Source organism: Clarias gariepinus, chromosome 20 (genome assembly GCF_024256425.1).
Source record: "Clarias gariepinus isolate MV-2021 ecotype Netherlands chromosome 20, CGAR_prim_01v2, whole genome shotgun sequence".
Classification (NCBI taxonomy): domain Eukaryota; kingdom Metazoa; phylum Chordata; class Actinopteri; order Siluriformes; family Clariidae; genus Clarias; species Clarias gariepinus.
In genome coordinates, this window is record NC_071119.1 from 6,222,701 (window position 1) to 6,248,621 (window position 25,921).

The window sequence follows — 25,921 nt, forward strand, 5'->3', positions numbered from 1 at the left end:
TTCTATTTATAACTTATTATCCACACAATAAACTTCTAAAAGGAAAATTAGAACTTTTAATTGGACATAGTATTTAAAATTTACTAAAATAAAAAAGCAAAGCAGGTGACACCATAATGGTTACAGAGTTATTAACAGTAATGATAATTTTTCAGACACAATACACTGACCTACACAGATACACAGGTACATTCAATTTACTGCTTTTCATTCACATACAGCAATTCAGTTAAAGATTGTCTTCTCACAGATCCCCATAAACTCACGATCACAGGGATAATCAGCCCAGTTAAAGGAAGGAGCATTTACAACACAGTTCTCATACGTAGCACCATTCGGTTCTCCACGTCCCCAAAACCTGAAGGAGAGAATCAGAGGATCTGCTGTGTTTATCAGATCAATGAAGATTCAGTAACTGTATCATAAGCAAAATATTAATTCCGTGATTTCTTACTTAGTGCTCAGAGGTGTATCGTCCACCCACTTCCACACGCCCTCTGTGTCCCTGTCATTCAGACCGATCCAAGCTATTCTCCTTGTCAGCATATTTCTTATGAAGTCCTGTCATGGTTTGGTAAAATACAAGAATAAGTACTCTCTCTCTCTTTCTCTCTCATACAATAGACATATATACACTAGTGGATTGTGGAGGCTGGTTTACAGGAAGGTGGCATTGCAAAAAGCAGCACAGGCTTGTTCAACATTACAGTACCAATCATAGATGACACATTGGCATAGTGGTTGGGCTTGGGTCTGTGTGCATGGAGTTTCCATGTTCTCTTCATGGTTGGTGGGTTTCCTCCAGGTACTCTGATTTTCACCCACAGTCCAAAGACATGCAGATTAGGCAAATTGGCATTCCCAAATTGCCAAAAGTGTGACTGAGCATGTGAATGTGTGAGTCCACCTGTAATGGACTGGCACCACACCTAGGGTGTGCCCTGCCTCATGCCATGTCTCCTGGGATACACAGAAAAAAAGTGAAACTGCTGTGTCATTGATACAAAGTATGTTTCTACATTGATCTGATGGAAATTTTTGATTTCCTATAGGAAACTGATATTTTTACGTAGCTTAAAAGCAAACATTGCAGCCCCTGTTTAAACTTAAATGTAATCCGTTCACTCAAAGGACATTTCTGCTTCAAACCAATGGTCTGCCGTGTCACGTGACCCCATAATGTAGTATTATCGCGGACTGGCGGCCATAGTTTTTTAAAGAAAACAACAGGTAAGAAAGCAAACTCATGTCATTTCTATGTTAAATGTATCTCTTCCATGAGCAAATTTATGATTTATGTCAGGAACAACTACTTTGTAGATTGAGTTTTGCGTCTGTGTTTGCTAGCTACCTATTGAGGTTTGTGTCCGTGTTTGCTACTGTAGCTAAAAACACCTATATTACCTACAGTAGCATTAGCAAACTAACGCGGTTATTTTTTAAAACACCAGTTTCTACGCCAAGTCAGCTGTGTCGAATGACATAAAATTAATTATATTTAAGTACCGTAAAAAATAATAGAAAAGTCACCTAAACATAGAACAAGCCAGTTTGGAGTAAGTGATGTTTGTACTGTATTTATAGTTATGCTTAAAACCTTCTGGACTTGCTAACATGTAAATAATATTAATGTCGCTAAAACTATGTTCCTTTGTATGATACGGGGCATTAGCACATGTTCCTGAGATACTGGTAACACTTTATGACACGTTTTTACCGTTATCAGTATATAAACACCGGCAGCAATTTGACACATTAATTTAACGTTACTACAAGTAAAAGTACAACAGTCCACAAGTTGACCGATTAAATTAACCATTTAAATGTAATAAAATGTGAAATAAAACACAAAACAATAAATTATATATATATATATATATATATATATATATATATATATAAAATTATTAAACAAACTTCCAATTCGCATGGTTTTAGTAGCATGGATTAATGGGCGGAGCACTGTCACACTGTCCACTAGTGTTTACACACACCAACAAGCTGGGGTTAGCCATTACTATGTCATGAATGAAGTTTAAAAGTAAAAATCTTTATTTACTTTTGTGTTTACAGGTCTGGTAGCTTTTCTGAAAGGGCATTAATAATAAAAACATTTTAACAAATTACATTTTCACATCCCAGCACCCCCGCCGGCAAAAACCTTATAAAATACAAGTGAAACATTAAACGAATTTATCATCACAGTACTAAAATTACAGTACAAATTTAGAACTTAAATATAGGGGTTTCTTAGTTCCATCGAATTTAAGCAAAGTAAATGTTAACACAGTGAGCCTTTATATTTTATCATGTGTAACACTCACGTAGCCAGAAAACTCTGGCTGTGTGTATCAGAAAACGTGGGTGAGTCACAGGTGTTGTCAGATTAATGAGCAAAAACTATATAATAAAACTATATAAGCTACATAGCCTTTATAAGACTTGACTTTTATTTAAGTGCATGCACAATGACGAGAAAACGTTATGATGTTGTAAAATAATAAAAAAAACTGTATCGGTTTCTGTGAACTTGAGCGCGTCAGAAAATGAACCGTAACTCTGTGTATACTCGCCTCACAGACGTGAAAAATATATACTTACAAAAAGCAAAATGTCTGCTTTTATATACACTAATGGGGAAAAAATCAGCTTATGTAATTTGTATAAAACGTGGATTACTACAGCGCATCCACTCACAGCCGAAACGAAAAGACATCAACTTATCAATGAATTATTAAAATGGCCAGTCAGTTTGCTTGCTGTTTTCCCCGACGCATTCATAACCATAAGTCTAGTTCTACCGGTGTGGTGTTTCTTATCCCCACCCCCGTTAAAACGGTGTATTTAGAGGCTCGCCTGTAAGAGGTTGTGCGCGCGATCTACTACACAGCAAAAACATATTTGTATATTATGACTAAGATAGGAAGGCGGCTCACATCGGCGTGCGTTTCGCACAGCGCCACAAAGACAGCGCTTACTTAACACGTATAAATGTGTGTTTGTTATATTTCTGGGAAAGAGAAATCTCTTATAAATCTCTCATATCGGCGCCACGGGCTCAGGCGAACATTTTACTTTCACTAAAAGATAAATTTACAACCACATTTCGGCAATTTACACACATGCATTGTGCTATGTTGTTTGTAGACACTTTTACTTTTCCCCTTCTAATCTCCCCTTTGATCAAAATGCTCAGTGTAAATTCATGCCACGAGTCATTTTATCATACAAAGACTATTGAGTTGTGCTCGGGCCACTAAGCGTCTGTGGATTCCAAAATTGACATTTTTACCATTTTTTAATCACTGAAATGGAAGAGATAGAAAGTTTCCTTATCATAACACGCCTTGTATTGTTTTTATTCGCTCGAAACACAACCATCTGAAATAAAGCGGCTCACATCGGCCGTAAAAGACAGTGCTTATTTAACACGTATAAATGTGTGTTTGTTATATTTCACTAAAAGGCTTATACACAACCACATTTCAGCCATTTACACACATGCATTGTGCTGTGTTGTTGTTACACACTTTCACTATTCATCTCCACTTTTTTCAAAATGCTCCCGATATGAGCCGACACAAACAGCTTCGAAAAATCTGATTATTCATCTATCATAAATAGAGGCGACATATACTTGCTGATTAAACACTGCATTTTTTTTAAGTGAAAGTGCGCGATGTGAGCAGCTTTAATAATTAATAATTAAATTATTATTCAATGCTGGACATAAACAGCTAAAATCAAGATGAATGTTAATATTTAGATTGTTATTATCATGTTCTTTTGCTGTTTGTGTTCAGCGTTAAATTATTATTTGAAACTGAAGTGTCTCTTATAGATTCATGCCACGAGTCATTTTATCATACAAAGATCATTACGTTGTGCTCGGACCACTGACTCCAAAATTGACATTTTACTGTTAAAAAAAAAAAATAAATTTACAAGCCATTGAGCTGTTGTTTGTGCTATTTTCTTTAATGATAACAATAACAGTAGACAGAGAGAAACAGAGAGTCTGTCTAAACAAAATTAATTGCAGCCGTTTGCAAAATGTCCCCTTGCGCCACCTGGCAGTCATTTCACAAATTACTTTGAATTGCGACTGATTTATTTTGGCTGTTGCCGCTTGCCGCGACAGAGTGCATGGCAGTCATAGACATTCCGCGTGAGTAACCACCATATGTGTCTAATATTATCTGGAACACACTAAATGTATAAAAAATTACCACCTGTACCAGCTACGTGGAGAAAAAAATTAAACTACAAAATACATTTTTGTATAGCCTGGGTTGCTTTGGAAAAGGTGGCAAAAATAGGACAAGTTAGTGCTCTAATGTCAAATTGAATTCAAATATGGTTAATTTAATACCACAATTTCCGCCAAATATCCAACCTAAATTCTGGCAGGAGCTTGATGGCTAAGAAAAGCATCTGCTAAAAGGAAAACTTTCTAAGTGACATTGAGCAAAATATTAGATTGATATAATGTTAATATTAGAAAATTAAAAACTTATTAAGATTAAAACATGTTAATTAAGATGTAATTAAGTAAGATATTGGTTGTTACTATAAGATACAGAGTTGGAAGTTCTGTATGGCTTATAAATAAAAAAATTAAAGTGCAATTTAAGGTGTCCAATGCTGTACACATTATTTTATTGTTAGTGTAGTTCAGTTTAAGGTGCAATATTGAACCCAATACAGTTCATGGGTAAGATTACAGAAAAATAAAGGAAGTGTTTTATTTATTTTTGAATGCAGTGCTATTGTATTACATAGACTGTATAAATAAGACCCACTGAATGTATCAGACACCCTTATATTTCCATATTTCCAACCCGGTCCTTCAGCCAGCCCACCACTGCATTGATACATAGTATAAACAAACACACACAGACACACACACACCTGTTCCTCTTTGCTGTTTATGATCACCAGGTCTGCTTTTTTGTCTTTGCAGGCCTGTCTGCTCTCAGTCCAGGTCTTCTCCTCATTAGACATAAAATAAAGATTAGAGCTGAAACACCTCACTTTGTCTGTGAAGATAAATTGAATTTACAGAGATTAACATAATTTACATAGACTGTTGGCTTGTGTAGAGTGATGATAAATATCTTACCACATAAAATAAATATAAACATAAAAAATTATATATATACATATACAGTGGAACCTTGGATTACAAGCATAATTCATTCCAGAAGCAGGCTCGTATTCCAAAACACTCGTAAACCAAATAAACATTTCCCATAAGAAATAATAGAAATTTAAATTATTCATTCTACAGCTCAAAAAAATAAATACATAAAAATAATTAATACAAAATATAAAGTAAAAATAAAACAAATTAACCTGTACTTTACCTTTAAAAAAAGTAAAAAATAAATCCTGATGGATGTGTTTCCGTTTGTATGCGCAGGCACTGTGTATGTGTGTGTGTGTGTGTGTGTGTATGTGTGTGAGGCTAGAGTAAGTGAAAACTCTTGCTTTCAGCCCCTCCTGTCTCCCCCTTTTCATTTTACACAGTAAAACTTATTCCTCTCGTTTGAATTAAACACACACACATTAACAGAAAAACTGTTGTTAGCTTCTCTGCTTTATTTTTAATGTTGCTTGCGACAGCGTAACAGCCCGTTGATTCATGCTCGTGTAATGATGAGATGGACACATTGGTTGATGCCTGTTCTTTTATTTGCTGCATTGTCGGGCTATTGTACAAACTCTCAGGTGGATCTTGCACTTAAATCCAACAAAAAAAACTACAAAAGAACAAATCTCAGGCTCTATACCCTAGCTTACATCTCGCATTCGCATTCACAAACATGGTTATAGTATAATATATCGCGGCTGTGTGACTCATCCTCTACTCTGTGTTCCAGATTCTTTGGTGGAGGCTGTTGATGTTTATTTTAAAGTTTTTTTTTTTGTCTTTGATGTTAACTACACAAAGCAGTGTCTTCCAACCTTGGAGTTTCTCTCAAAAAAGAGTTCCCGCAAAGTTTCTCTCTGTATATCCACGGAGATGGAAACTATTACTTTAGAGCGCTCCTCTAATGATGAGCGAGCGTATCAGTAGTTATTAGAGATGATAACGCACGGTCGAACGCTTACACCTCGATTCGCCGTAAAAAAAAAAAAAATCCCCCAAACTCTCAAAGTTAGATGACAGGTTTCTGTCGGGTGGCCGTAGGAGGGGCCTCAATGATGGCCCTCACCTTCTTGGCGACCTCCATGGCGTTTTCACGCAGCATCTCGTTCCTGCTTTTTCAGTGAACAGGGTTAAAGCAAAGTAACCCGAGATGATTTTCCTTATAACCATATAAAAAACCATATTGTTTTTTTTAATTACTCTACACACAATTTTCTATTTTTATAGAATGTTTTAATTTTAGATTTTATAAAATAAATAAATAAATAAACCAAATAAAAATATACCTTTTTTTTTTTTTTTCCATTTGTAAAATAGTATTAAAAATCATGGGTTGTGTATCGAGTAATTAAAAACAATACAAGGGATGTTATGATAAGGAAACTTTCCATCTCTTACATTCCAGTGATTAAAAAATGTTAACAACATTAATTTTGGAATCCGCAGAAGCTTAGTGGTGTGCGCACAACCTCTCAGGGGCAAGCCTTATAATATTTGTTAATTTAATTTAAATGAGATTTGGGCTGCGGGATGTTGAGGCTGCATTGTGATCCTCCTCTTTTATTTCCTACGCAGTCTAATCAGTGCACAACTGCATGCATAAAGTTTTTCAGAGCGCATCGGCAGAAGTAGAATAATTATCATGAATGCGGGGAAAACAGCTTGGAGACTAAATTCATTTAATGGTTCACTTGTATTTTATGTATTCGGATACAGCGCAACAGGGGTGCTACTGAGATGTAAAAATTTAATTTGTTAAAATGTTTTTTATTATTCATTTAATAAAATTATGATCATCATAACAGCCTACTGCATTTAGTTCCTATTATAACGCAAAATAAACATTGACATCTGCCGACGTAATATAACGTCCTAACAATGTTTGAATTTTATGTACATTTAGTTTCATTTATTTAAATTAATAAATCTACTAAAATTTTAAATAACACAAAGTATAAGATGACACAAAACTCTACACACTTAGCTTTTCTAATTACACATGATAAAATCTAAAGGCTTAATGTGTTATGTTAACTTTGTCAAATGTGTTATGTTCACTTTGCTTAAATTCGATCCTAATAAGATTTATTTAATTTAAATTCTACATTTGTACTGTAATTGTAGTGCTGTGTTTATGAATTCGTTTAACTACAAAGTTTCACTTGATTTTATCCTCTACTACGTGCAGCTCTAAAGAAGCGCGCCTCATTAGAGAATGAAGGCCTTAGGCGTCAGCTATAGTTATATAGCCCCACTCAGCGGTAAAAGCCAGCAAACGCACAAACTGTTGCTGTGAGATGCAGCGGTAAAACCATTATTTCAGTTGAGTACCATCTGTAGTACATAGTATATAACTAATACCACCATGCTTACTAATTAGTTATGGAAGTGATTATATAGTAGTAGTTAATGTTTATAATCTGTGTTAATTAAGATCTATTTTTTTTTTCTTACTCCTTACACAGTTACCTGTAAATTATGGATCATTATTGTAAAATGTCACAAATATTAATGAGATGCTTTCATTCTAAGACCTTGGTGAAATTATATGAAAAGACATGACATTCCATTGAGGAGAAAATGTAATTATAATCAGAGCAACTGTATAACCAAGAGCAATTTCCCTCTGGGATTAATAAAGTTCTTTAAAATAAGTCTATCTACTTACCCAAATTGCAAAATGTCCTCTCCCTTTGTAACTGGTCTCTCTCTACAGTCAGAATATTATAGCTGGTCTGTAACTGGTCTCTCTCTACAGTCAGAATATTATAGCTGGTCTGTAACTGGTCTCTCTCTACAGTCAGAATATTATAGCTTGTCTGTGTCTGGTTTCTTTCTAAAGTCAGGGTGTTGTAACTGGTCTGTAACTGGTTGTATTTGATCCACAGCAATGTGACGGCAATCAGCAGGAGAACACACAGCAGCACCACACACACTGCAGGCAGTCTGTAACACCTGCTCCATCTAGTGTCTCCTCCTAGAGGTAAATGGACACAAATATATATTTTATTACTTCACTTATATACCTAGCATATACAGTTTAGTCTCAACTACTTTATTACTATCAAAGCCCTTCAACAGTAATCTGAAGAAAATTTTAGTAACTCTATCTATTTCCATTATTATTATTATTATTATTATTATTCCTAAATTTTATGTTGTGCTTCTTGGTGTGTCTAAGCATCTTCCTCATCTGTATCAGGTTCGTGACTTTCAACATTGTCTGTAATCTTGTAGATGACCTTCACCATCTCACCCTGCTCAGAAGAACACCAAAACATCTTTTATCTATAAAACATAAAATGACTGAATCTCTGTGTGGACATGACTGAGAGGCTGAGCCTCTGTGTAACAAAAAATTGTTGCTTCCAGTAAAGGGAGTCAGACCAGTATATCAGTGAATATTTCAGCTCAAACGTCTTCACACTTTGACCACAAGAAGCCATTGATGCCCCTTCTCAGATTTTTTCTTCTTACAACCTAATTTACTGACAGCAGCACATTTAATTCTGTACACTGAGTCAGAAGTATAGCCTGCCAGTCACACCCACACAAAGACGCAGTCATTTCATGTTTTAAGCATGTCATGTTTCTTTTATAGATTAAACATATTTCAGTGTACTGATCAAGATGAGATGATAGTAGTTATTTTTGGGATTGCAGACAATGTTGAAGGCCCGACCCTGACACAGACACAGAGGTTTGCTTTTATAGATTGCAGCCTCTTACAAACAATAACCGCAGTTTTATTATTTCAAAACTAAAAAAATATTTTTTTCACATTTTTTAATATAATATATAATATATATTTTTTTTCTGTTTTCGTAAATTACGTACAACTTTATGTAAAATTACAATAATAACTTGTAATTTAATATGAAACTCATTAGATGAAGGTTAATGTCCATGCTAAAAATGTAATTGTAAGGGATCACCACTAGAGGCCACTGTTTGCTTTTGTAGTTTTTTGTTTGTAGACTCAGTTTCCCAGAAGGCACCTCGGTCAGGTGATGCGAGTACACACCTGAGCCGAGGTAGCCCATTAGGTCATCTATAAATAGCTGTTTAGTCTGGGAAGCTAGGCTGAGCATTGGTAGTTGTACTACTGTTATTTATGTGGGCATTATGGTTTCTTCAGTTTATATTTTGATTTAAGTTTTGTTGGGTTTGGCTCTAATGTTGGCAATGTCTACTGTAGATGTTCTATGTGTGTCTAAGTTTGTGGAGCTGACCCAGTCATGTCAAGTGTGGTGTGTGTAATGTGTATGTAAGTATTGTTGTTTGTCTTCTCCTGTTTCCTTGTGTTTGTGTGTTTAGCCAGTTTGGTAAGTAGCTAGGTGTGTGTTTGGCTAGGAGCTTGTTTAGCAAAACCCATGTTGAGCTAACTGCTAGCTGGAACTAATTATCAGGTTTAGCTAACTGCCATGCTTTTAGCCATAGCCCCTGTGTTTCTAATTTCTGTGTCCCATGCCTCCCTTGTTTCCCTGTGTCTTTAGCCTCTGTTTCTAGCTGCTCTAGTTCCTCCCCTGTCTCTAGTCTCTCGTATCACTGTAATCCTTTTGATGTCTAGCTATCAGGTAGGTGTAGCTAGGTGTTTTGTTAGGCTAAAGGCATGTTTAGTTAAATGTATGTTTAGCTGATTGCCATGGGTATCTTAATCACCATGTTTAGCTAATTGTAATGTTTAACTGAGTGCCATGGCTTTAGCCTAGTCCCGTCTCTAGATGTGTCTGGTCACCCTCTGTGTCTCTAGGTGTGTCTCTAGTTTTGTCTATAGTCCCTTAGTGACCCCGCCCCAGTGTGGCTAGTGTTGTCTGATCCCGTGTCAGCTCCCGACTTAGTGTGTGTGTCTTTAAGCCTGTGTTTCGCCATAGGGCGTATGCTTAGGGAAACGGGTAATAGAGCCTGTCTGTGTCCCTGAGCCTGTGTCTTGACAGAGCCCATGTTTCACCTTTTGTTTGAGTATTGTTTGAGTTTGTTTCTTTTGGTTTTGTCTTTATATTTATATCCTGTGACTGCCCTTATTAAGACTCTTTTTGTTTACAAAACCCCTCTGCATTTATGCCTGCTCTTTCCGCCCACGGCAACAACATCCGCCATTACACCCCGATCGTGACAGTAATCGTTTTCTTTGTAATTTTGAGGTAAATTATATTAGTTTTATAATACATTGACATTCAAGTTCTAGATGCAAGTTTAGCATTTGTCATGACTTTTTAAAAGATTCTGAAAATAAAGTAACACCTGTGAAACGAAGCCGTGGGAAACTTAACCAGGCATAGGACAGGAAGTCTGCTCTGCCTGGAGCCATGCTGAGACCAGATGCCTCGAATTAAACCCAAAGAAAATGGTGTAAATTAGCAGTCCAGACAGTTTTACAGTTTCAGCCCGACTTGAGGGGGGTAACTTCCAGGTCACACTTTGACCCTCTCATTGACCACAGGAGACAGGGTGTACCGTGTTTCTCCTCGTGGCTCAACAAAGAGGCATACGGCAAAGACACTAATCTTTAAAGTGTGCCAGTATGGAAAAACTTAGTGCATCCGGAAAGTATTCACAGCGCATCACTTTTTCCACATTTTATGTTACAGCCTTTTTCTAAAATGGTTTAAATTTATTTATCTCAGAATTCTACACACAACACCTCATAATGACATGAAAAAGTTTACTTGATTTTTGCTAATTTAAAGATATATATATTGAGAGTACGTGTACATAAGTATTCACAGCCTTTGCTATGAAGCTCAAAATTGAGCTCAGGCGCATGCAGTTCCCCCTGATCATCCTTAAGATGTTTCTGCAGCTTAATTGGAGTCCACCTGTCAAAAATGTAGTTGATTGAACATGATTCTGAATGGCACACACCTGTCTATATAAGAACCCACAGTTGACAGTTCATGTCAGAACATAAACCAAGCATAAAGTCAAAGGAATCGTCTGTAGACCTCCGAGACAGGATTGTCTCGAGGCACAAATCTGGGGAAGGTTACAGAAAAATTTCTGCTGCTTTGACGGTCCCAATGAGCACAGTGGCCTCCATCATCTGTAAATGGAAGAAGTTTGAAACCACCAGGACTCTTTCTAAAGCTGGCCAGCCATCTAAACTGAGCGATCGGGGGAGAGGGGCCTTAGTCAGGAAGGTGACCAAGAACGCAATAGTCACTCTGTCAAAGCTCTAGAGGTCCTCTGTGGAGAGAGGAGAGCCTTCCAGAAGAACAACCATCTCTGCAACAATCCACCAATCAGGCCTACAGTAGGTAGACAAACGTTATTCTACTTTTACCGTTGCCGTGTGCGGTGACAGCATTTGGGTTTGTGCGTTTGCTGGTTTTTACCGCTGAGTGGCGCTATATAACTATAGACTAAAGCCTCAGGCATCAGTTTGTTCTCTCCAGGATTAATGGGCCGCAGTTGGTCTAGAACTGCACATAGTTGCAGATAAAATCAAGTAAAACATTGTAATTAAACAAATTTATAATCACAGTACTAACATTACAGTAAAAATTTATAATTTAAATTGAATTAAATATTTTAGGATCGAATTTAGGATCGCCTTTAGATCTTATTTGTAATTATGAAAATGTAGGGTCTTGTGTCATCGTATATTTTGTGTTCTTTAAAAAGCGAAATAGATTATTTAATTCATATGAAAAGTGAATTATATGCGCATCCACTGATGCGGAGACGACGAGAATACAGGATTACCATCATCACTACAGCTTAAACCAAAGAAATCTTAAATTTATCAAAGAATTATCAAAATGGTCAGTGTCAGTATCCTTGCAGTTTTTCCACCGATGCATTTTTTAACTTTATGCGTGCGACTGAGCGCTGATTAGACTACATAGAAAATTAAAGAGGAGGATCGTCTCGGGTTACTTTGTTGTAACCCTGTTCCCTGAAAAAGCGGGAATGAGATGCTGCGTGAAAACGCTATGGGAACATCTTTTTGTGTTGCCGGTTGTGGAGCATGTGTGTATCAAACACGCCAAATTTTGGCCTATATAACCTTGGTCAGGTTACGCCATCCGATCAGGTGCACCTGCAGGTTATAAATAGGAGTGAACCGGAAACATCCTAAGGTCAATTTTGTCTGAAAGGACATCCAATCACGCAAGCAGTGCGGCATTGGAGTGCAGCATCTCGTTTCCACTTTTTCAGAAAACAGGGTTACAGCAAAGTAACCCGAGACATTCTCTTTTAAAAGCTACACTCGATGCCATACCAACGCCGCCGCACTGCTACTGTCTGGGCCCCAGGGTTGTGTTGACGTAATCTGGGCCACGTATGTGCCATCGCATCCAGACCCAGGGAGGCTGAAGGAGAACTTGTCCTGTGCCCAAAGCAGAACCTGGTGCGCTAGCGGTGCGAGCGCAGTCCGTCCTGGCAATTTTATATACAAGACTACCGTAGTGTTGTTTACCCACACTAGGACATGGTAGCCTCCCAACTGCTGGAGGAAGTGTTTCAGGGCCAAAGATAAAGCCATCATTTCGAGGCAATTGATGTGCCACGCGAGAATGATGTCCTCTTCTGCGCCCCTGGGCTGGACCGCATTAGAGTGGGACCCAAAGTCAGAAACCGGAGTCTAAACCACATAGAAAGGGTACGAAGCCCCTGGCACGTAACCCTTATTTGCCTCCGGGGATTGGCCCTTGAGTGAAATCCCCTGGCTCTTGGCCACAACTGAAACGATCTTATGTGCAGAAGGCCCAAAGGTATAACCGTGAACACGCCATGAGACCTAAAGATTTCTGAAAGTGATAAACAGTCACCTCCTGGCCTAGCTTGATTTCCTTCAGGGTATTGAGAATGGATTCGACACGCAAGGGAGACAGCTGTGCCCGCATTGCGATTGAATCCCATGTGACACCCAAATCTGTTGTGTTCTCAGCAGGAAAGAGAATGCTTTTCATGGCATTGAATCTCATTCAAAAAGAATCGAGATGAGCTAGGACGACATCCCGATGTTGCTCCTGAGTCTGAGCCAGAATCAGCTAGTCGTCTACGTAATTCAAAATACGGAGGCCCTGGAGTCGTAAAAGAGCCAGGACCACAGCCATGCTTTTTGTATATGTGCGGGGTGACAGAGCTAGTCCAAATAGAAGGACCCGATACTGGTAAGCTTCGCCCCCGAAAGCAAACCTCAGGAAGTTCCTGTGTTGTGGCAATATTTCTATATGAAAATATGCGTCCTTCAGGTCGATTGTCACAAACCAATCCTCTGGTTGGATTTGAGAAACATTCATTTAGACACTTCAACATTTTGAACCTGTGTTTACTGAGATAGCGGTTCAGCTCGTGAAGATCTAAAATTGGACGCAGCCCCCCATCTTCCTTGGAACCAAGAAATACCAACTGTATTGATAATACTGACTAATAATACTAAACGTCTCTGAGACGTTGACTGGGCTGTTGTACCAGTGACCTTTGACTTATCCTCTACTTCAGTCAAGTATTTATCAGGCAGGAATGCAGCCATAAATGCCTCTTTAAAAGACTACTAGTCCTTTACCTTGGCCTTCTCCACCTTCCACCAGCTCAGAGTGGGGCCTCGCAGAACTGTGCTGAGGGTTCCGATGAGCTTTACGCTTGGGAGTGGTCTGACCTACAAGTAGTTCTCACATTGCTCTAGAAAGTTGAGCACGTCAGTGGTCTCTGAGGAGTCCTCAGAATGGAAAATCTAAGCTGATGGGCGGTTGAGCATATGAGGAGAAGGTAGCTTGTATAATTTAGGAGGTAAGGAGATTGGATTAGGGTGCTGTAACAGGAGGAGGAACATCATAGAGTATGCTGCTCACTCTGTGTTGTACATTTCCCATCATTGCTGGGACTGGAGTTCTGGGTGAAAACAGTGTGAAAGAGTGTAGTGGTGCAGGGGTGCAGGCCTGTAGTCAGTGAAGAACAGGCGTGCTAGTGAGGCAGAGCTTCTTCATCTGATTCTCCCACATAGCATCTTTTCGCAGAAAACAGTTGACCACAGGTGACCACTTTCTCCAGTTTTTCTAGGGCCTCTTGAAAGTAACTATCCAACCCTGCTAAGTAAGTACTATTACTATTAATGTACTATTAGCGGATTCTCTTAAACCATGCTCTAACATATCAACCTTTTCTGTTAGAGATCCACTTTAAAGCCACTTTACATTGTTTCACCTCAGTCTGTAGTGTTTGTACAACAGCCATACTAGACATATACGCAACACAATTATCCCCATCATCAGAATGTTTATCTGATATATACAGAGGACTAATTAAAGATGTTATTTCTGCTGCAGGGTTACACTGAGTCACAAAGGAACCAACAGAAAAATCTACAGTATCAGTCTCATGTGTATAAAATGAAACAACTTGGTCGGCCATATTGCCAGTATTAGTATTAACGGTATTAACATCCATTCTGTTCTGAAAAGCTACACAACACCAGACTCCCTTTACATGCCACCAGCATTAACCTGGTTATAAAAGTAGTAGTAACCTGCTTTTACTAAAATGTATCTTTAATCTAGCGTGTATTAAACAATAAATAAACAAAAGAGCTGCACCAAAGCCAACAAAATAATAATAATAATAATAATATTTACAAAATATATACAACCAGATGATGTGTAAGTGAGTGGAATGATTGTCCAAAGTCCGGGTTATTTATAAACGGTGTGTAGTGGAAGAGCTGAATCGGCCTCTGCGAAAGTGCTGGTAATAATACGGGAGCACGATTTTTGAGCTGAGAGGGTACCGGAGGGTAATAATTTAAATGCTGATAATCCAGTGGAACCTCGGATTGTAAGTAACGCGGCCTGTAAGCGTTCTGCAAGACTAGCAAAATTTTTTAATAAATTTTGACTTGAAAAATGAGTTAGTCTTGGTTTATGAGTACTGAGTATAATGTAGGACGCATTCGCTTCTTGTTTTGACTCCAAGCCCCACATGATCACAACTTAGCCAATGGTTTTTTTCTCTCTTGTGCTGGGAAATTATGGGTAATCATTTCACCTGCTCTGTCTTAGTGCTTCTCTCACTGGTATAATCAACATCTGTGCGTGCGTGTACAGTTTACTATAACACTGTGATAACGTGTGTGCATGTTACTGTGTAAGACGGGAGGAGGGAGAGCCGGAGGGGTAATTTCTCCTCTCTTCTTACTTTAGTTTTACACACACAAATTACACAGCGTGTGTGAGCACAAACACACACGCACACACATACACAGCACATACACCCACAAACACAACCACACATACCCAGCATGTGCGCGCACACACACATACACAGCACAAACACTAACGGAAATACTTTTTTTATTTCTATGTATTTATTTTTTTGGCTTGTAGAATGAATAAACTGAGTTTTCTTTATTTTTTATTGGGAAATTCGCTTTGATTTACAAGGGTTTTGCTATATTAATTTAACTTACAGCTGATGGCACAAGATATAGCACCCTTGAAATTTGTCATACTATTCATATTTTCTTACACTGATAAAGTAGGTCTGCAGGAACATAAGCATGAAACCTATGTCTCAACCAATTCAGTTCAGACACATAACCTCAGAAGGAGAGATACGGTGGAAGGTAACTAAGTAAATGTTTTTGTTTCTGTACCTAAACACATATTTGACAAATCGTTGCTTTACTTGACTAGTTATATGTATATTGGTGAACATTTTTTACTTTTAACTTTTACATCATACAACAAATATATGTACTTTCTACTTCTCTACGTTTTTGCTTGATATTGCGTTACATAACCACAGTGGTGTGTGTGTGCATGTGTCCAAGTATGGGATGTGTGTGTGTGTGTGTGTGTGTGTGTGCATAATAAACGGGTTAATCACCCAACCCAAAAATGTAACAGTGGAAAATAAATGTTACACTATTCTACACCAGTTAGTTTATAATGCAGCACCAGACAAAATAAAAATACCTCACCTCTATCTTGTCCACACTTCATTGTCTGCCAGTAAAACTGCACATTAGGTTTAAGATACCACTATTGACCTATAAAGGACTGAAAGCTGAGTGAACTCCTGGTATTCTATAATCCACCATGCCTACATTGTTTAGAAGGTTTAGGCTAGTTTTTGTATTTTATATAAAAAATAGTTCATTCAGAATAAAAGCTTTCTCCTGCATATGTATGCCCCAAAGATATGGACTAGCCTTTCAATTTGGGCTACAGCATCTCCCGGGGATCGAACCAGGAATCTCCAAAGATAGAATGCTAAAAATATATATATTTTTTTATAAAATCACCTGTTCCACAATTATTGACGCCACTGACAATTCTGCTAAAATAAATGTAATTGGAGCATTTTTGTAATTTTTACTGTAGTTTATATAGTTAATCAGAATATCTAGAAACTTTTAATTAATAATTCATGACATTCTGTCTCCCTGTGGTATGGAAATAATGTGACACAGAGGTCTATTTCTTTTATCTACTTTTCAAAATTGAAAAGACAAGAGGACACCTCATTCAAGTAAGGCAGATACTGTATGTGTCGACCTTCATAAGTCAGGCAATGGCTAAAAGAAAATAGCCGCTTGCCTGAACTCAACCATATCTACAGTCAGAGGAATTATTAAGAAGTTCAAATATTAGTATTTTTTGCATGTGGATTACAAAGGAAGTAAAAACATTATGTATAGGCATTTAATGCTGCTTTTGGCTCCAACATGCATGCAAGAAAGAAAGAGAGAGAGAGATTGTTAGCTAAGGATGCAACACATAATACTAGCATTAACATTCTTTTTTCCAGAAGCAATTAGTTAGTTTATTGCCAAGGATATGGACCACTACAGCACTTCAGAAAATAGTTTAATAGTGCGAAATCAGAAGCCAGGAAATCAAGAAGCGAAGCGACAATCCAAATAGAGGAACGAGAGACGTGAAAACGAGGAAACAAACTAACTAGGCAACGTGAAAGCAGAGTAATATAACGTGAGAGAATCGAGGCAAAAAATACACAAGATAATCCAGCGATTTAAGCAGCGCACAGCGCGTGCTTAAATGCTGGAGTAACCAGATGCGGATTGGAGGCAAGTGTGCAGACGGGGTGGAAACAGGGACATGGGAAAGGATACAGCCTGCAAAATGTTCGAAATATTACTGTTATTGTGTCACAACTGTAGTTTTAAGAGCTGTTTAGGCAAGAATGCTCTTTAATTTCCTAAGTTCCTAAGTTGAGTGCACCGGCAGAAGTAGACTAATGATTATGAATGCGTCTGGAAAAACAGCAAGCAGACTGACCCTGACAATTGTAAATTTATTGATAAATTAGTGATGTCTTTGAATTCAGCTGTGGTGATGAAGATAATCGTGTCATCCCATTGTCTCTGCAGCAGTGGATGCGCCAAAAATCCAATTTTCATACAAATTACTTTGTCTAAAATTTGTTTTCCATTAGTTTATATAAAAGCAGATATTTCGCTTTCTGTAAGTATGTATTTTTTCACGTCTGTGAGGTGAGTATACACAGAGTTTCGGTTCATTTTCTGACGCGCTTGTCAAGAACAAACCTGAGGTGACCAGAAGACGTAGCTTTAGCGGTTAGCCCTTTGTTGCGTAAATGGTAAACCCAAACGTGGAAGAACACGAATAGGCCGGATAATTACGCTTTTTAATCTAAGGACTCTCACAAATGGGGAGCAGGGGAAAGACACAATCTAACCCGCGTCCTATAAATACACACTCGATCAGGAAATAAAGCCAATTAAGTGAGTACTCATGATTAGATGAATGAATCCGACGTAGCATCAGCTAAACTCAATGACTGAGCGAGGTGCTATGGTTTGTTTACTCCTTTTATACTTCCTGGTTCGCGACCGCTTAACTTCTGGGTCCTAGTGCCGGTTGCATGCCGAGTGTGCATGACAGTACCCCCCTGTCCAGGACCGGCTCCAGACGGTCCTGAGGTGGAGGATACCCTGTAACGGTAGTCCCGGATGAGCTTGGGGTCGAGAATGAACCGCGCTGGAACCCAAGATCGCTCCTCGAGGCCGTAGCCCTCCCAATCGACCAGGTACTGGGTGCCTCTGCCCCGAGGGCACGAGTCAAGGATCTGTCACACAGTGTAGGCGGGACCGCCATCAATGATTCAGGGCGGAGGAGCAGGGGGGGTGGGTGTAACCAGAGGTGAAGTGATAAAGGGTTTTAGCTGTGATGTATGGAAGACTGGGTGGACCCAGAGCGCCGCAGACAGCTGGAGCCGGTAGGTGACAGGGTTAATCCGTAAAGTGATGCGGTATGGTCCGATGAACCTTGGTGATAGTTTTCTTGATTCGGTGTGCAGATAGAGGTTTTTAGTTGATAGCCATACCTTGTCACCTACGTGGTACAAATGTCCCGGAGGGTGTCGGCGGCGATGTTGGGTGACGTAGCTGGTGTTGGCATGTTGGATGGTGAGATTCGCTTGGTTCCACATCCGCTGACACCTACGGACCAACAGTTGGGCCGATGGTACTTCAACCTCCAGTTCGTGATGGTTGAACATTGGAGGTTGGAAACCATGGCACACCTCAAATGGGCTTAGGTTGGTGGCTGAGGAGACGTGGGAAAGGATACAGACAGGCTAGGGTAAACATAAGCACGAGCATGGGACAATGGGCATGAGGCGAGACACGTGGAACGTAGGATTGATTCGCCACATAGCTGAGGGGAGCAATAGTTTAACAGCGCAGGGATTGACTATCTTGGTGATAGTGAAGGGGCAAGGTAACAATGGAAATGTTTGCGGCAGGTGGTCTTTAGGGGGATGTCTCTGGCCCACCCTGTACTTGGAAGCCTGAGAGCGTCTGCGGTCGGCCTGTCTTTTGTATCTTCTGCCGACCCATAACAGCGTTCTCCTTGCTTGCTGCCAGGTCTTTATGCAGCGTCTGACAAAAGCTTGGGCAGATGGGACACTGACCTCCTCCTTCTCCTGAGACGGGAATAAGGGCGGTTAATAGCCCAGGCAGCACTGAAAGGGGGACAAACCAGTAGATGATAATACTTGGGAGTTGTTGGTGTATTCCACCCAAGGCAGGAACTTACTCCAAGAGGCGACATCTCGGTAGGGCCAGGCACCTTAAGGCTACCTCGAGGGACTGATTCTTTCTTTCGGTCTGCCCGTTGGACTGGGGTGGCTCCAATGAGTTTGGAAAATGCCTTCCAAAATTGTGATGTGAACTGGGGCCCACGGTCAGAGACGATGTCTTTGGGGAGGCCATGCAGCCTGAAGACGTGAATTATCATGAGGTCAGCGGTTTCCTTGGTAGATGGGAGCTTGGGTAGCAGAATGAAATGGGCGGCCTAAGAGAACCGATCCACCACAGTCATGATGCATGAGGGGCCGTTGGAAAAGGTTAACCCTGTGACAAAGTTCAAGGCATTGTCAGACCACAAACAGGATGGGATTGGTAATGGTCTGAGAAGGCCTGTCGAACATGATGTTGGTGCTCCCCTAGGTCTCGAGAGAAGATTAAAATATCGTCCAGATAAACAAACACGAAACCAAGAGTGTTATATTTAGGTACTTTAAACATATTGTTGGGTTGCTCATGTTGGGTCATATGAGATGTAGTGGGTCATTTACAAATGAACACCTGGTTGGGTTATTTTGACCCAACAACTGGTTTATTCATTATTATCTCTTTTCTCCAAATGGCAGCCTGCAAAATGTTCGAAATATTACTGTTATTGTGTCACAACTGTAGTTTTAAGAGCTGTTTAGGCAAGAATGCTCTTTAATTTCCTAAGTTCCTAAGTTGAGTGCACCGGCAGAAGTAGACTAATGAGTGTAGACTAATAAATCTAAACAGAGGTGAAGTGATGAAGGGTTTTAGCTGTGATGTATGGAAGACTGGATGGATCCGGAGCGCCACAGGCAGCTGGAGCCGGTAGGTGACAGGGTTAATCCGTAAAGTGATGCGGTATGGTCCGATGAACCTTGATGATAGGTTTCTTGATTCGGTGTGCAGATAGAGGTTTTTAGTTGATAGCCATACCTTGTCACCTACGTGGTACAAATGTCCCGGAGGGTGTCGGCGGCGATGTTGGGTGACGTAGCTGGTGTTGGCATGTTGGATGGCGAGATTCGCTTGGTTCTACATCCGCCGACACCTACGGACTAACTGCTGGGCCGATGGTATGTTAACCTCCGGTTCTTGATGGTTAACATCGGAGGTTGGAAACCATGGCACACCTCAAATGGGCTTAGGTTGGTGGCTGAGGAGACCAACACCTGAAGCTAATAGTTAGCAGGCCCAGGAGTGCTGGCGATCAGAAACAAAACACCTCAGGTAGCGCTACAGTTGTTGGTTGGTCCGTTCCGTCTGACCATTAGTCTGGGTGTGGTAACCGGATGACAGACCACAGGTGGAATTGATCAGATGGCAGAAGGCCTTCCAGAACTGGGCGGTGAACTGAGGCCCTCTGTCTGAGACGATGTCCTTTGGGAACCCATGCAGTCGGTGTTCCAAAATCAATTTAGCAGTGTCCTTTGCTGATGTGAGTCCGGTTAGGGCCACCAGAGTTCCTTGAATGCTGGTGCAGGAGCAGGTTTAGCTGCTATCAGGTTTAGCTGCTAGTCGAATTAGCTTCAGGTGTGCATAGCATCTTGTGTGTTTCACAAGACTTTTTGAGAACTGGGCTGGTGAACTGGGGCTTTTGCTTCAAAATGATGTGAAAATTATCATGTTTACTTGCTCACAGAAAACAATGTAGTGATTAACATTTTTTAAGTCACTTTTTAAGTGTAAAGGGTCTATGCGAGAAGGCGTGAACTATCATTACTAATGCAGTGATTCACACCTAAAAAGACAAAGGCCTGCATAGTGAGCTTCATAATGAGTCATCAGACAGGTATATGACTGAGAGAGTAGTTACAAAAAAGCATCTGAGAACAAAATAAGTTTATATATTTTCAGTGTTAAGGTTATTTAAGAATGTATTTACCACATACAAAAAAACTTGAGATTCACTTGCGAGTTCAGTTAAACAGTTTATTAGGCCTAAACAATTTGACTTAAAGTTGACTTTTTAGCAGCATTACCGCAGTCACTATAACAGAAAATATAGCTGTTATCACTAATTACACATAAGTTACGTGTTCAGATATAAAAGTGTAAGAACAGTGCAAAAAAAACCACTGAAGATGCCAATAAGAACTTAAATTACAAGATCTTTATACTAATCAAATCTGTAACGTGTCTACTTTTATTTGTATGCACATATGTTAAAAATAAAACGTTGTGCATTAATAAAATAAAGAAAAAACAAACAGGGTGCGCTGTCTGTCGCTTTGGTCTGCGTGAACTGCAGGGAGAATTTACCAATTTAACTCGAAAACAAATAATCTGTTTTTATCCTGTTTTTTTTTTCTCATTACAGCTAATGTGATCCAGCCTCCCTGTGTGCGCTGTTCATGAAAGGTTCATTTCCATATGAACAGCGCGCACACAGGGAGGCAGGATCACATTAGCTGTAATGAGAAAAAAAAAACAGGATAAAAACAGATTATTTGTTTTGAATTGGTTCCAGTTCATTTTAATGACGTGTTTCTCCCTGCAGTTCACGCAGACCAAAGCGACAGACAGCACATCTGGTTTGTTTTCTTTATTTTATTAATGCACACAGTTTTATTTTGTAACATGTGTGCATACAAATAAAACTAGACACTTTACAGATTCGATTAATATATAGATCTCGTCTGTACGATCAAAACTGAAAGTGTAATTTAAGTTCTTATTGGCATCATGAGGGGAAGACGCCTCAAAACGCAGATATGCGTGCACGGACCCCAGGGGGTTACGATGTCTTCAAAATTATTTGAATATACCATGCACTATTCTGTCTTTGAATTCTTCGAATGCACCTTGTACATACTTTTGCAGACTCTGATCTTCTCCGTTATATAGTAAAAGAAGACTCTGTACAGGTTGCGAATAACCGCAAATATGATATCATGTCTGTGTTTTATTTTTCTGTTTTCTTTTTCTGTTAACCCTGTATATATAATTACATTATCTGCCCAGAAACAGGGTGACGCACATACTTGTTTCTACTGCTCTATGTATACCCCTGTCTGTGCATTAAACTTTTGGTTATCTCCTGAACATTGCCTCGTGTGTGTTTGAGATCTCTCCAGGCCTGAGCAAGACAATCATCTGCATAGCAAGCCTGATAGATAGATAGCTGGTTTGAAGGTTGTGGTTAATCCCATAATCCTAACAGTCCCCAGCCTCGTCCCGTCTCCAGTCTTGTTTTGTCCCCAGCCTCGTCTTGTCTAGATTCAGCTCCATGTGTGTTTTGTACCGCTCTTAGCCTTTGTACAGGTTGTGACAGAATAATAATAGATTAGTTCTGCGAAGATTTTAAAAGATTAGTTCTCTTAGCCTTTGTCCCGCTCTTAAGCATTGGTTAAGCAAAGAGCCTATTTTAAGCTCTAGATCTTGTGTTTATAGTTTGAGTTCTTTGAGGTTCTTTGTTTATGTTTTGTTAATTATGTTAAATGAAAGAGAATAACATCATACCCTCTGCGCCTATGCCTGCCCTTACAAGCTCACAGCAGTAACATCAGCCCAATATACCACCACAATCATGACAGCTTTCTATATATATATATATAGTATATATTTTTCATGTCTGTGAGGCGAGTATACACAGTTTTGGTTCATTTTCTAAGTTCACCGAAAACAATACAGAATAGCGCACCCTGTTTGCTTTCATTATTTTACAAAATCATAATGTTTTTGAGTTTTTTTCAGTGCACTTAAATAAAAGTGGAGTCTGTCATTTTCCCCACACATCACTAACCTTACTCGCTCTTGTAGATTTCTTCTTTACAATATCAGGAGAATCCACCCATTTTTTTTCTTCACAGGCTACTCAGGTGCTTGTTCAGTCCCTTGTTATTTCAAGTCTGGACTACTGCAACTCACTCTGGGCAGGCCTGCCTCTCCTCTCCCACACCACCCCACTCCTCCGCTCCCTGCACTGGCTTCCTGTAGCTGCCCGCATCAAATTCAAAACGCTGATGCTTGCTTACAAAGCGAAAAATGGCCTAGCACCCACCTACCTGCCTGCTGTAATCACACTATGCACTGCACCACGTTCCCTCCGATCCACCAGCACTGTTCGCCTCATCCCATCATCTCTTAGGGATCGAGGGCGGCATTTACTGTATCCAGACTCTTTTCTGTTCTGGTACCTAGGTGGTGGAACGAACTTCCTCTAGATGTCCGTACAGCAGAGACTTTGACGATCTTTAAACAACGACTCAAGACGTATCTGTTTCTCCAGTACTTGGACTGGAAAAAAAAAGAACCTTCTTCCCAGTTGTGTTTGACTAATGGCACTTAGTTATAAACCTAGTTAACCCAGTGTAAGTATGTATCCAGTGAAAGCACTTTTTGTAAGTCGCTCTGGATAAGAACGTCTGCCAAATGTCTAAATGTAAATAAAGGCTATGTAAATTATATAGTTTTATTACATTGTTTTGAACATTAATCTGGCAAACTGTTTCTGATGCACACCCAGAGTCTGTTTTCTGCCTATACGCTAGTGTTACACATTATATAATCTAAAGGCTAGATATAAAGGTATACATTTCCTTTGCTTAAATTCGATGCAATTAAGAAATGCCTATATTTATTACTATATTTTTAGTATTGTGATTGTAAATTCGTTTAATGTTTCACTTGTATTTCATAAGGTTTTGCCAGCGGTGGTACAACGCAACAGGGGTCATTATTTATTAAAAAACATTATAATGATCATAATAGCCTACTGCATTTCATTCTTACAGTATAATAGCGCAAAAACACAAGCGGGGCTGAATGACATCGACATCCGCAGACTCAGTTCAAGTTTAAGTTCAAGTAGACTTTATTGTCACTTCAACCATATACAGGTAGTATGAGTGAAACAACGTTCCTCCAGGACCAAGGTGCTACATGCAACATAAATTAACAGAAAAACTAGACTAGCTATTTAAGAGGCCTAGTTAGCTGGCTAGCGGAGACAAGACAGATTGACCTGACAACATAAATTTACAACATAAATTAACAAAAACTAACTAGCTAAGGAAGACTATCTACAGTTTTTTTTTTACATTAAGTGCACGTGCAAATGTGCAAACAAGAGCAACAAAGTGGCAGTAGCAGTTAAAACATTGTCAGTAAAACGTCCTGACCATGTTTTAATTTTATGGTAAATTATTTCAGTTAATAAATCTACTGCAAATTAAAAAAACACAAAATATAAGATGACACAAAACCCTACACGCAAAGCTTTTCTAATTACACATAATAAAATCTAAAGGCTCACTGTGTTAACATTTACTTCACGTAAATTCGATCCTAATAAGATTTCATTTAATTTTAATTCTAAATTTGTACTGTAATTTTAGTAGTGATTATGAATTCGTTTACCGCGAATGCAACCGCTACTGAGTAGATGTATATAGGTATATAATAAAAGTTATTTAAATTAAGTAGATCAGTATATAGTACAGTATACACATATTTGAGTGTTTTTACCTGAAATCTCAGCTTGCATAAAGCTTCTGGGCCTCTGGGTGTTCAAATTGTCTGGATTTGCATAAACATCTTCATAGGAGTTCTCGTTGTCTCTGGAATCAGTTCTGTTGATTTCTGTCACTTTTGCATTTTCATAAGTGTCCTCACTCATCTTCATTCTTCTTTTAGCATGAACCCTGATCTTTCAGTGGACTAGTTATCATTATTATTATTATTATTATTATTGTCTGTATAAAGACCTGTAGCAGTAACTACTTGTCTAAAACTACACTGTGGCTGTCAGAAGTCACACTGCACAAGTGACTAGTTGTGTTGCTGCTATATCAAAAAGCTATTTCCTGTTTCAGTAATTTTAAACACACAACAAGACAAGTGAGAGACTCACACACTGTGAAGACGCTTACAAAGGAGGGCCTTAATGTGGTCACTGGTAGGCACTACACAGTCATGTGACTACCAGGCTCACCCTCAGAGGTTTACTGAACATTTTCTTAGTACATGGATGATGATTTATAAAAAAGATTTCACTGATCTGCAGGAATGTTCACAGAAGTAATCAACATTTGTGGTTACAATTTTTAGGAACATTTAAAAAAATCATGCTGCTACAACCAATTGCAAAAAAATAGAGTATCTGTAACAAGATAATGATGAATTAATACAAGTTATTTCATACTGTTGAATTATTGAATATATATATTTTTTATACTTTTTTAAAATAGATTTGCTATATGTTTGGATACTTAATTTTCTATAACAGTAGTTCAAGCTTCAAGGCATTTGTATAATAATGCATGACTTGTAGTACAGTATGGTGTCCTGTTGTTTTCACACCTCGACTACAGGAAGCTACTGCAGTTTGGTCTCTTCTTTTACTTTTTACAACTAATGGCCTTTTCTGTATACAAACCTAACTATTATTAGCAAAACACAAAGGTGCATCCTTCTTGTATGACCTGAAGTTTTGACCTCTTAGCACACACTGTATGTTCAAGCAACCAGAGATGATCTGACCGCTAACATTGTATGTTGTAACAGCATCCTAAAATGCAATTAAAAGTTTCTTCAGCTATATGCTTATTGTGTGCATTAAGGTAAGTTGATGTGAATGTTTGAGAAGTCATATGATAGACCTGCTCACACTGTAAGACAGCCGACCAAAACAAAAGTGACCAATTGGGTGCTGGGACACACTTCATGTCAAATAATAAATTATTCTTTGCATGCCAGTAAGCAAGAGTGTGTGCACTATGGTA

At 39.0% G+C, this 25,921-nt stretch overlaps 1 protein-coding gene across 1 annotated transcript; it reads right to left on the reverse strand.

Annotated features, from left to right (window-relative positions):
* Positions 1-225: 225 nt before the first annotated feature.
* LOC128508235 (C-type lectin domain family 4 member M-like) lies at positions 226-24,816 on the reverse strand. Its single transcript, XM_053479459.1, has 7 exons — positions 24,666-24,816; positions 7,817-8,129; positions 7,434-7,442; positions 5,948-6,007; positions 4,912-5,029; positions 455-561; positions 226-358 (listed from the first exon to the last, which is right to left on the reverse strand). The coding sequence occupies exons 1-7, from the start codon at positions 24,814-24,816 to the stop codon at positions 226-228; spliced, it is 891 nt and encodes a 296-aa protein (XP_053335434.1).
* Positions 24,817-25,921: the final 1,105 nt, after the last annotated feature.

Coding starts and splice junctions, on each gene's coding strand:
- LOC128508235 (XM_053479459.1), bottom strand. CDS start 24,816: ATGAGTGAGGACACTTATGAAAATGCAAAAGTGACAGAAATCAACAGA. Junction 8,130..24,665: donor TATGCAAGCTGAGATTTCAG/GTAAAAACACTC, acceptor ATTTACCTCTAG/GAGGAGACACTAGATGGAGC. Junction 359..454: donor GATACACCTCTGAGCACTAA/GTAAGAAATCAC, acceptor TCTCTCCTTCAG/GTTTTGGGGACGTGGAGAAC.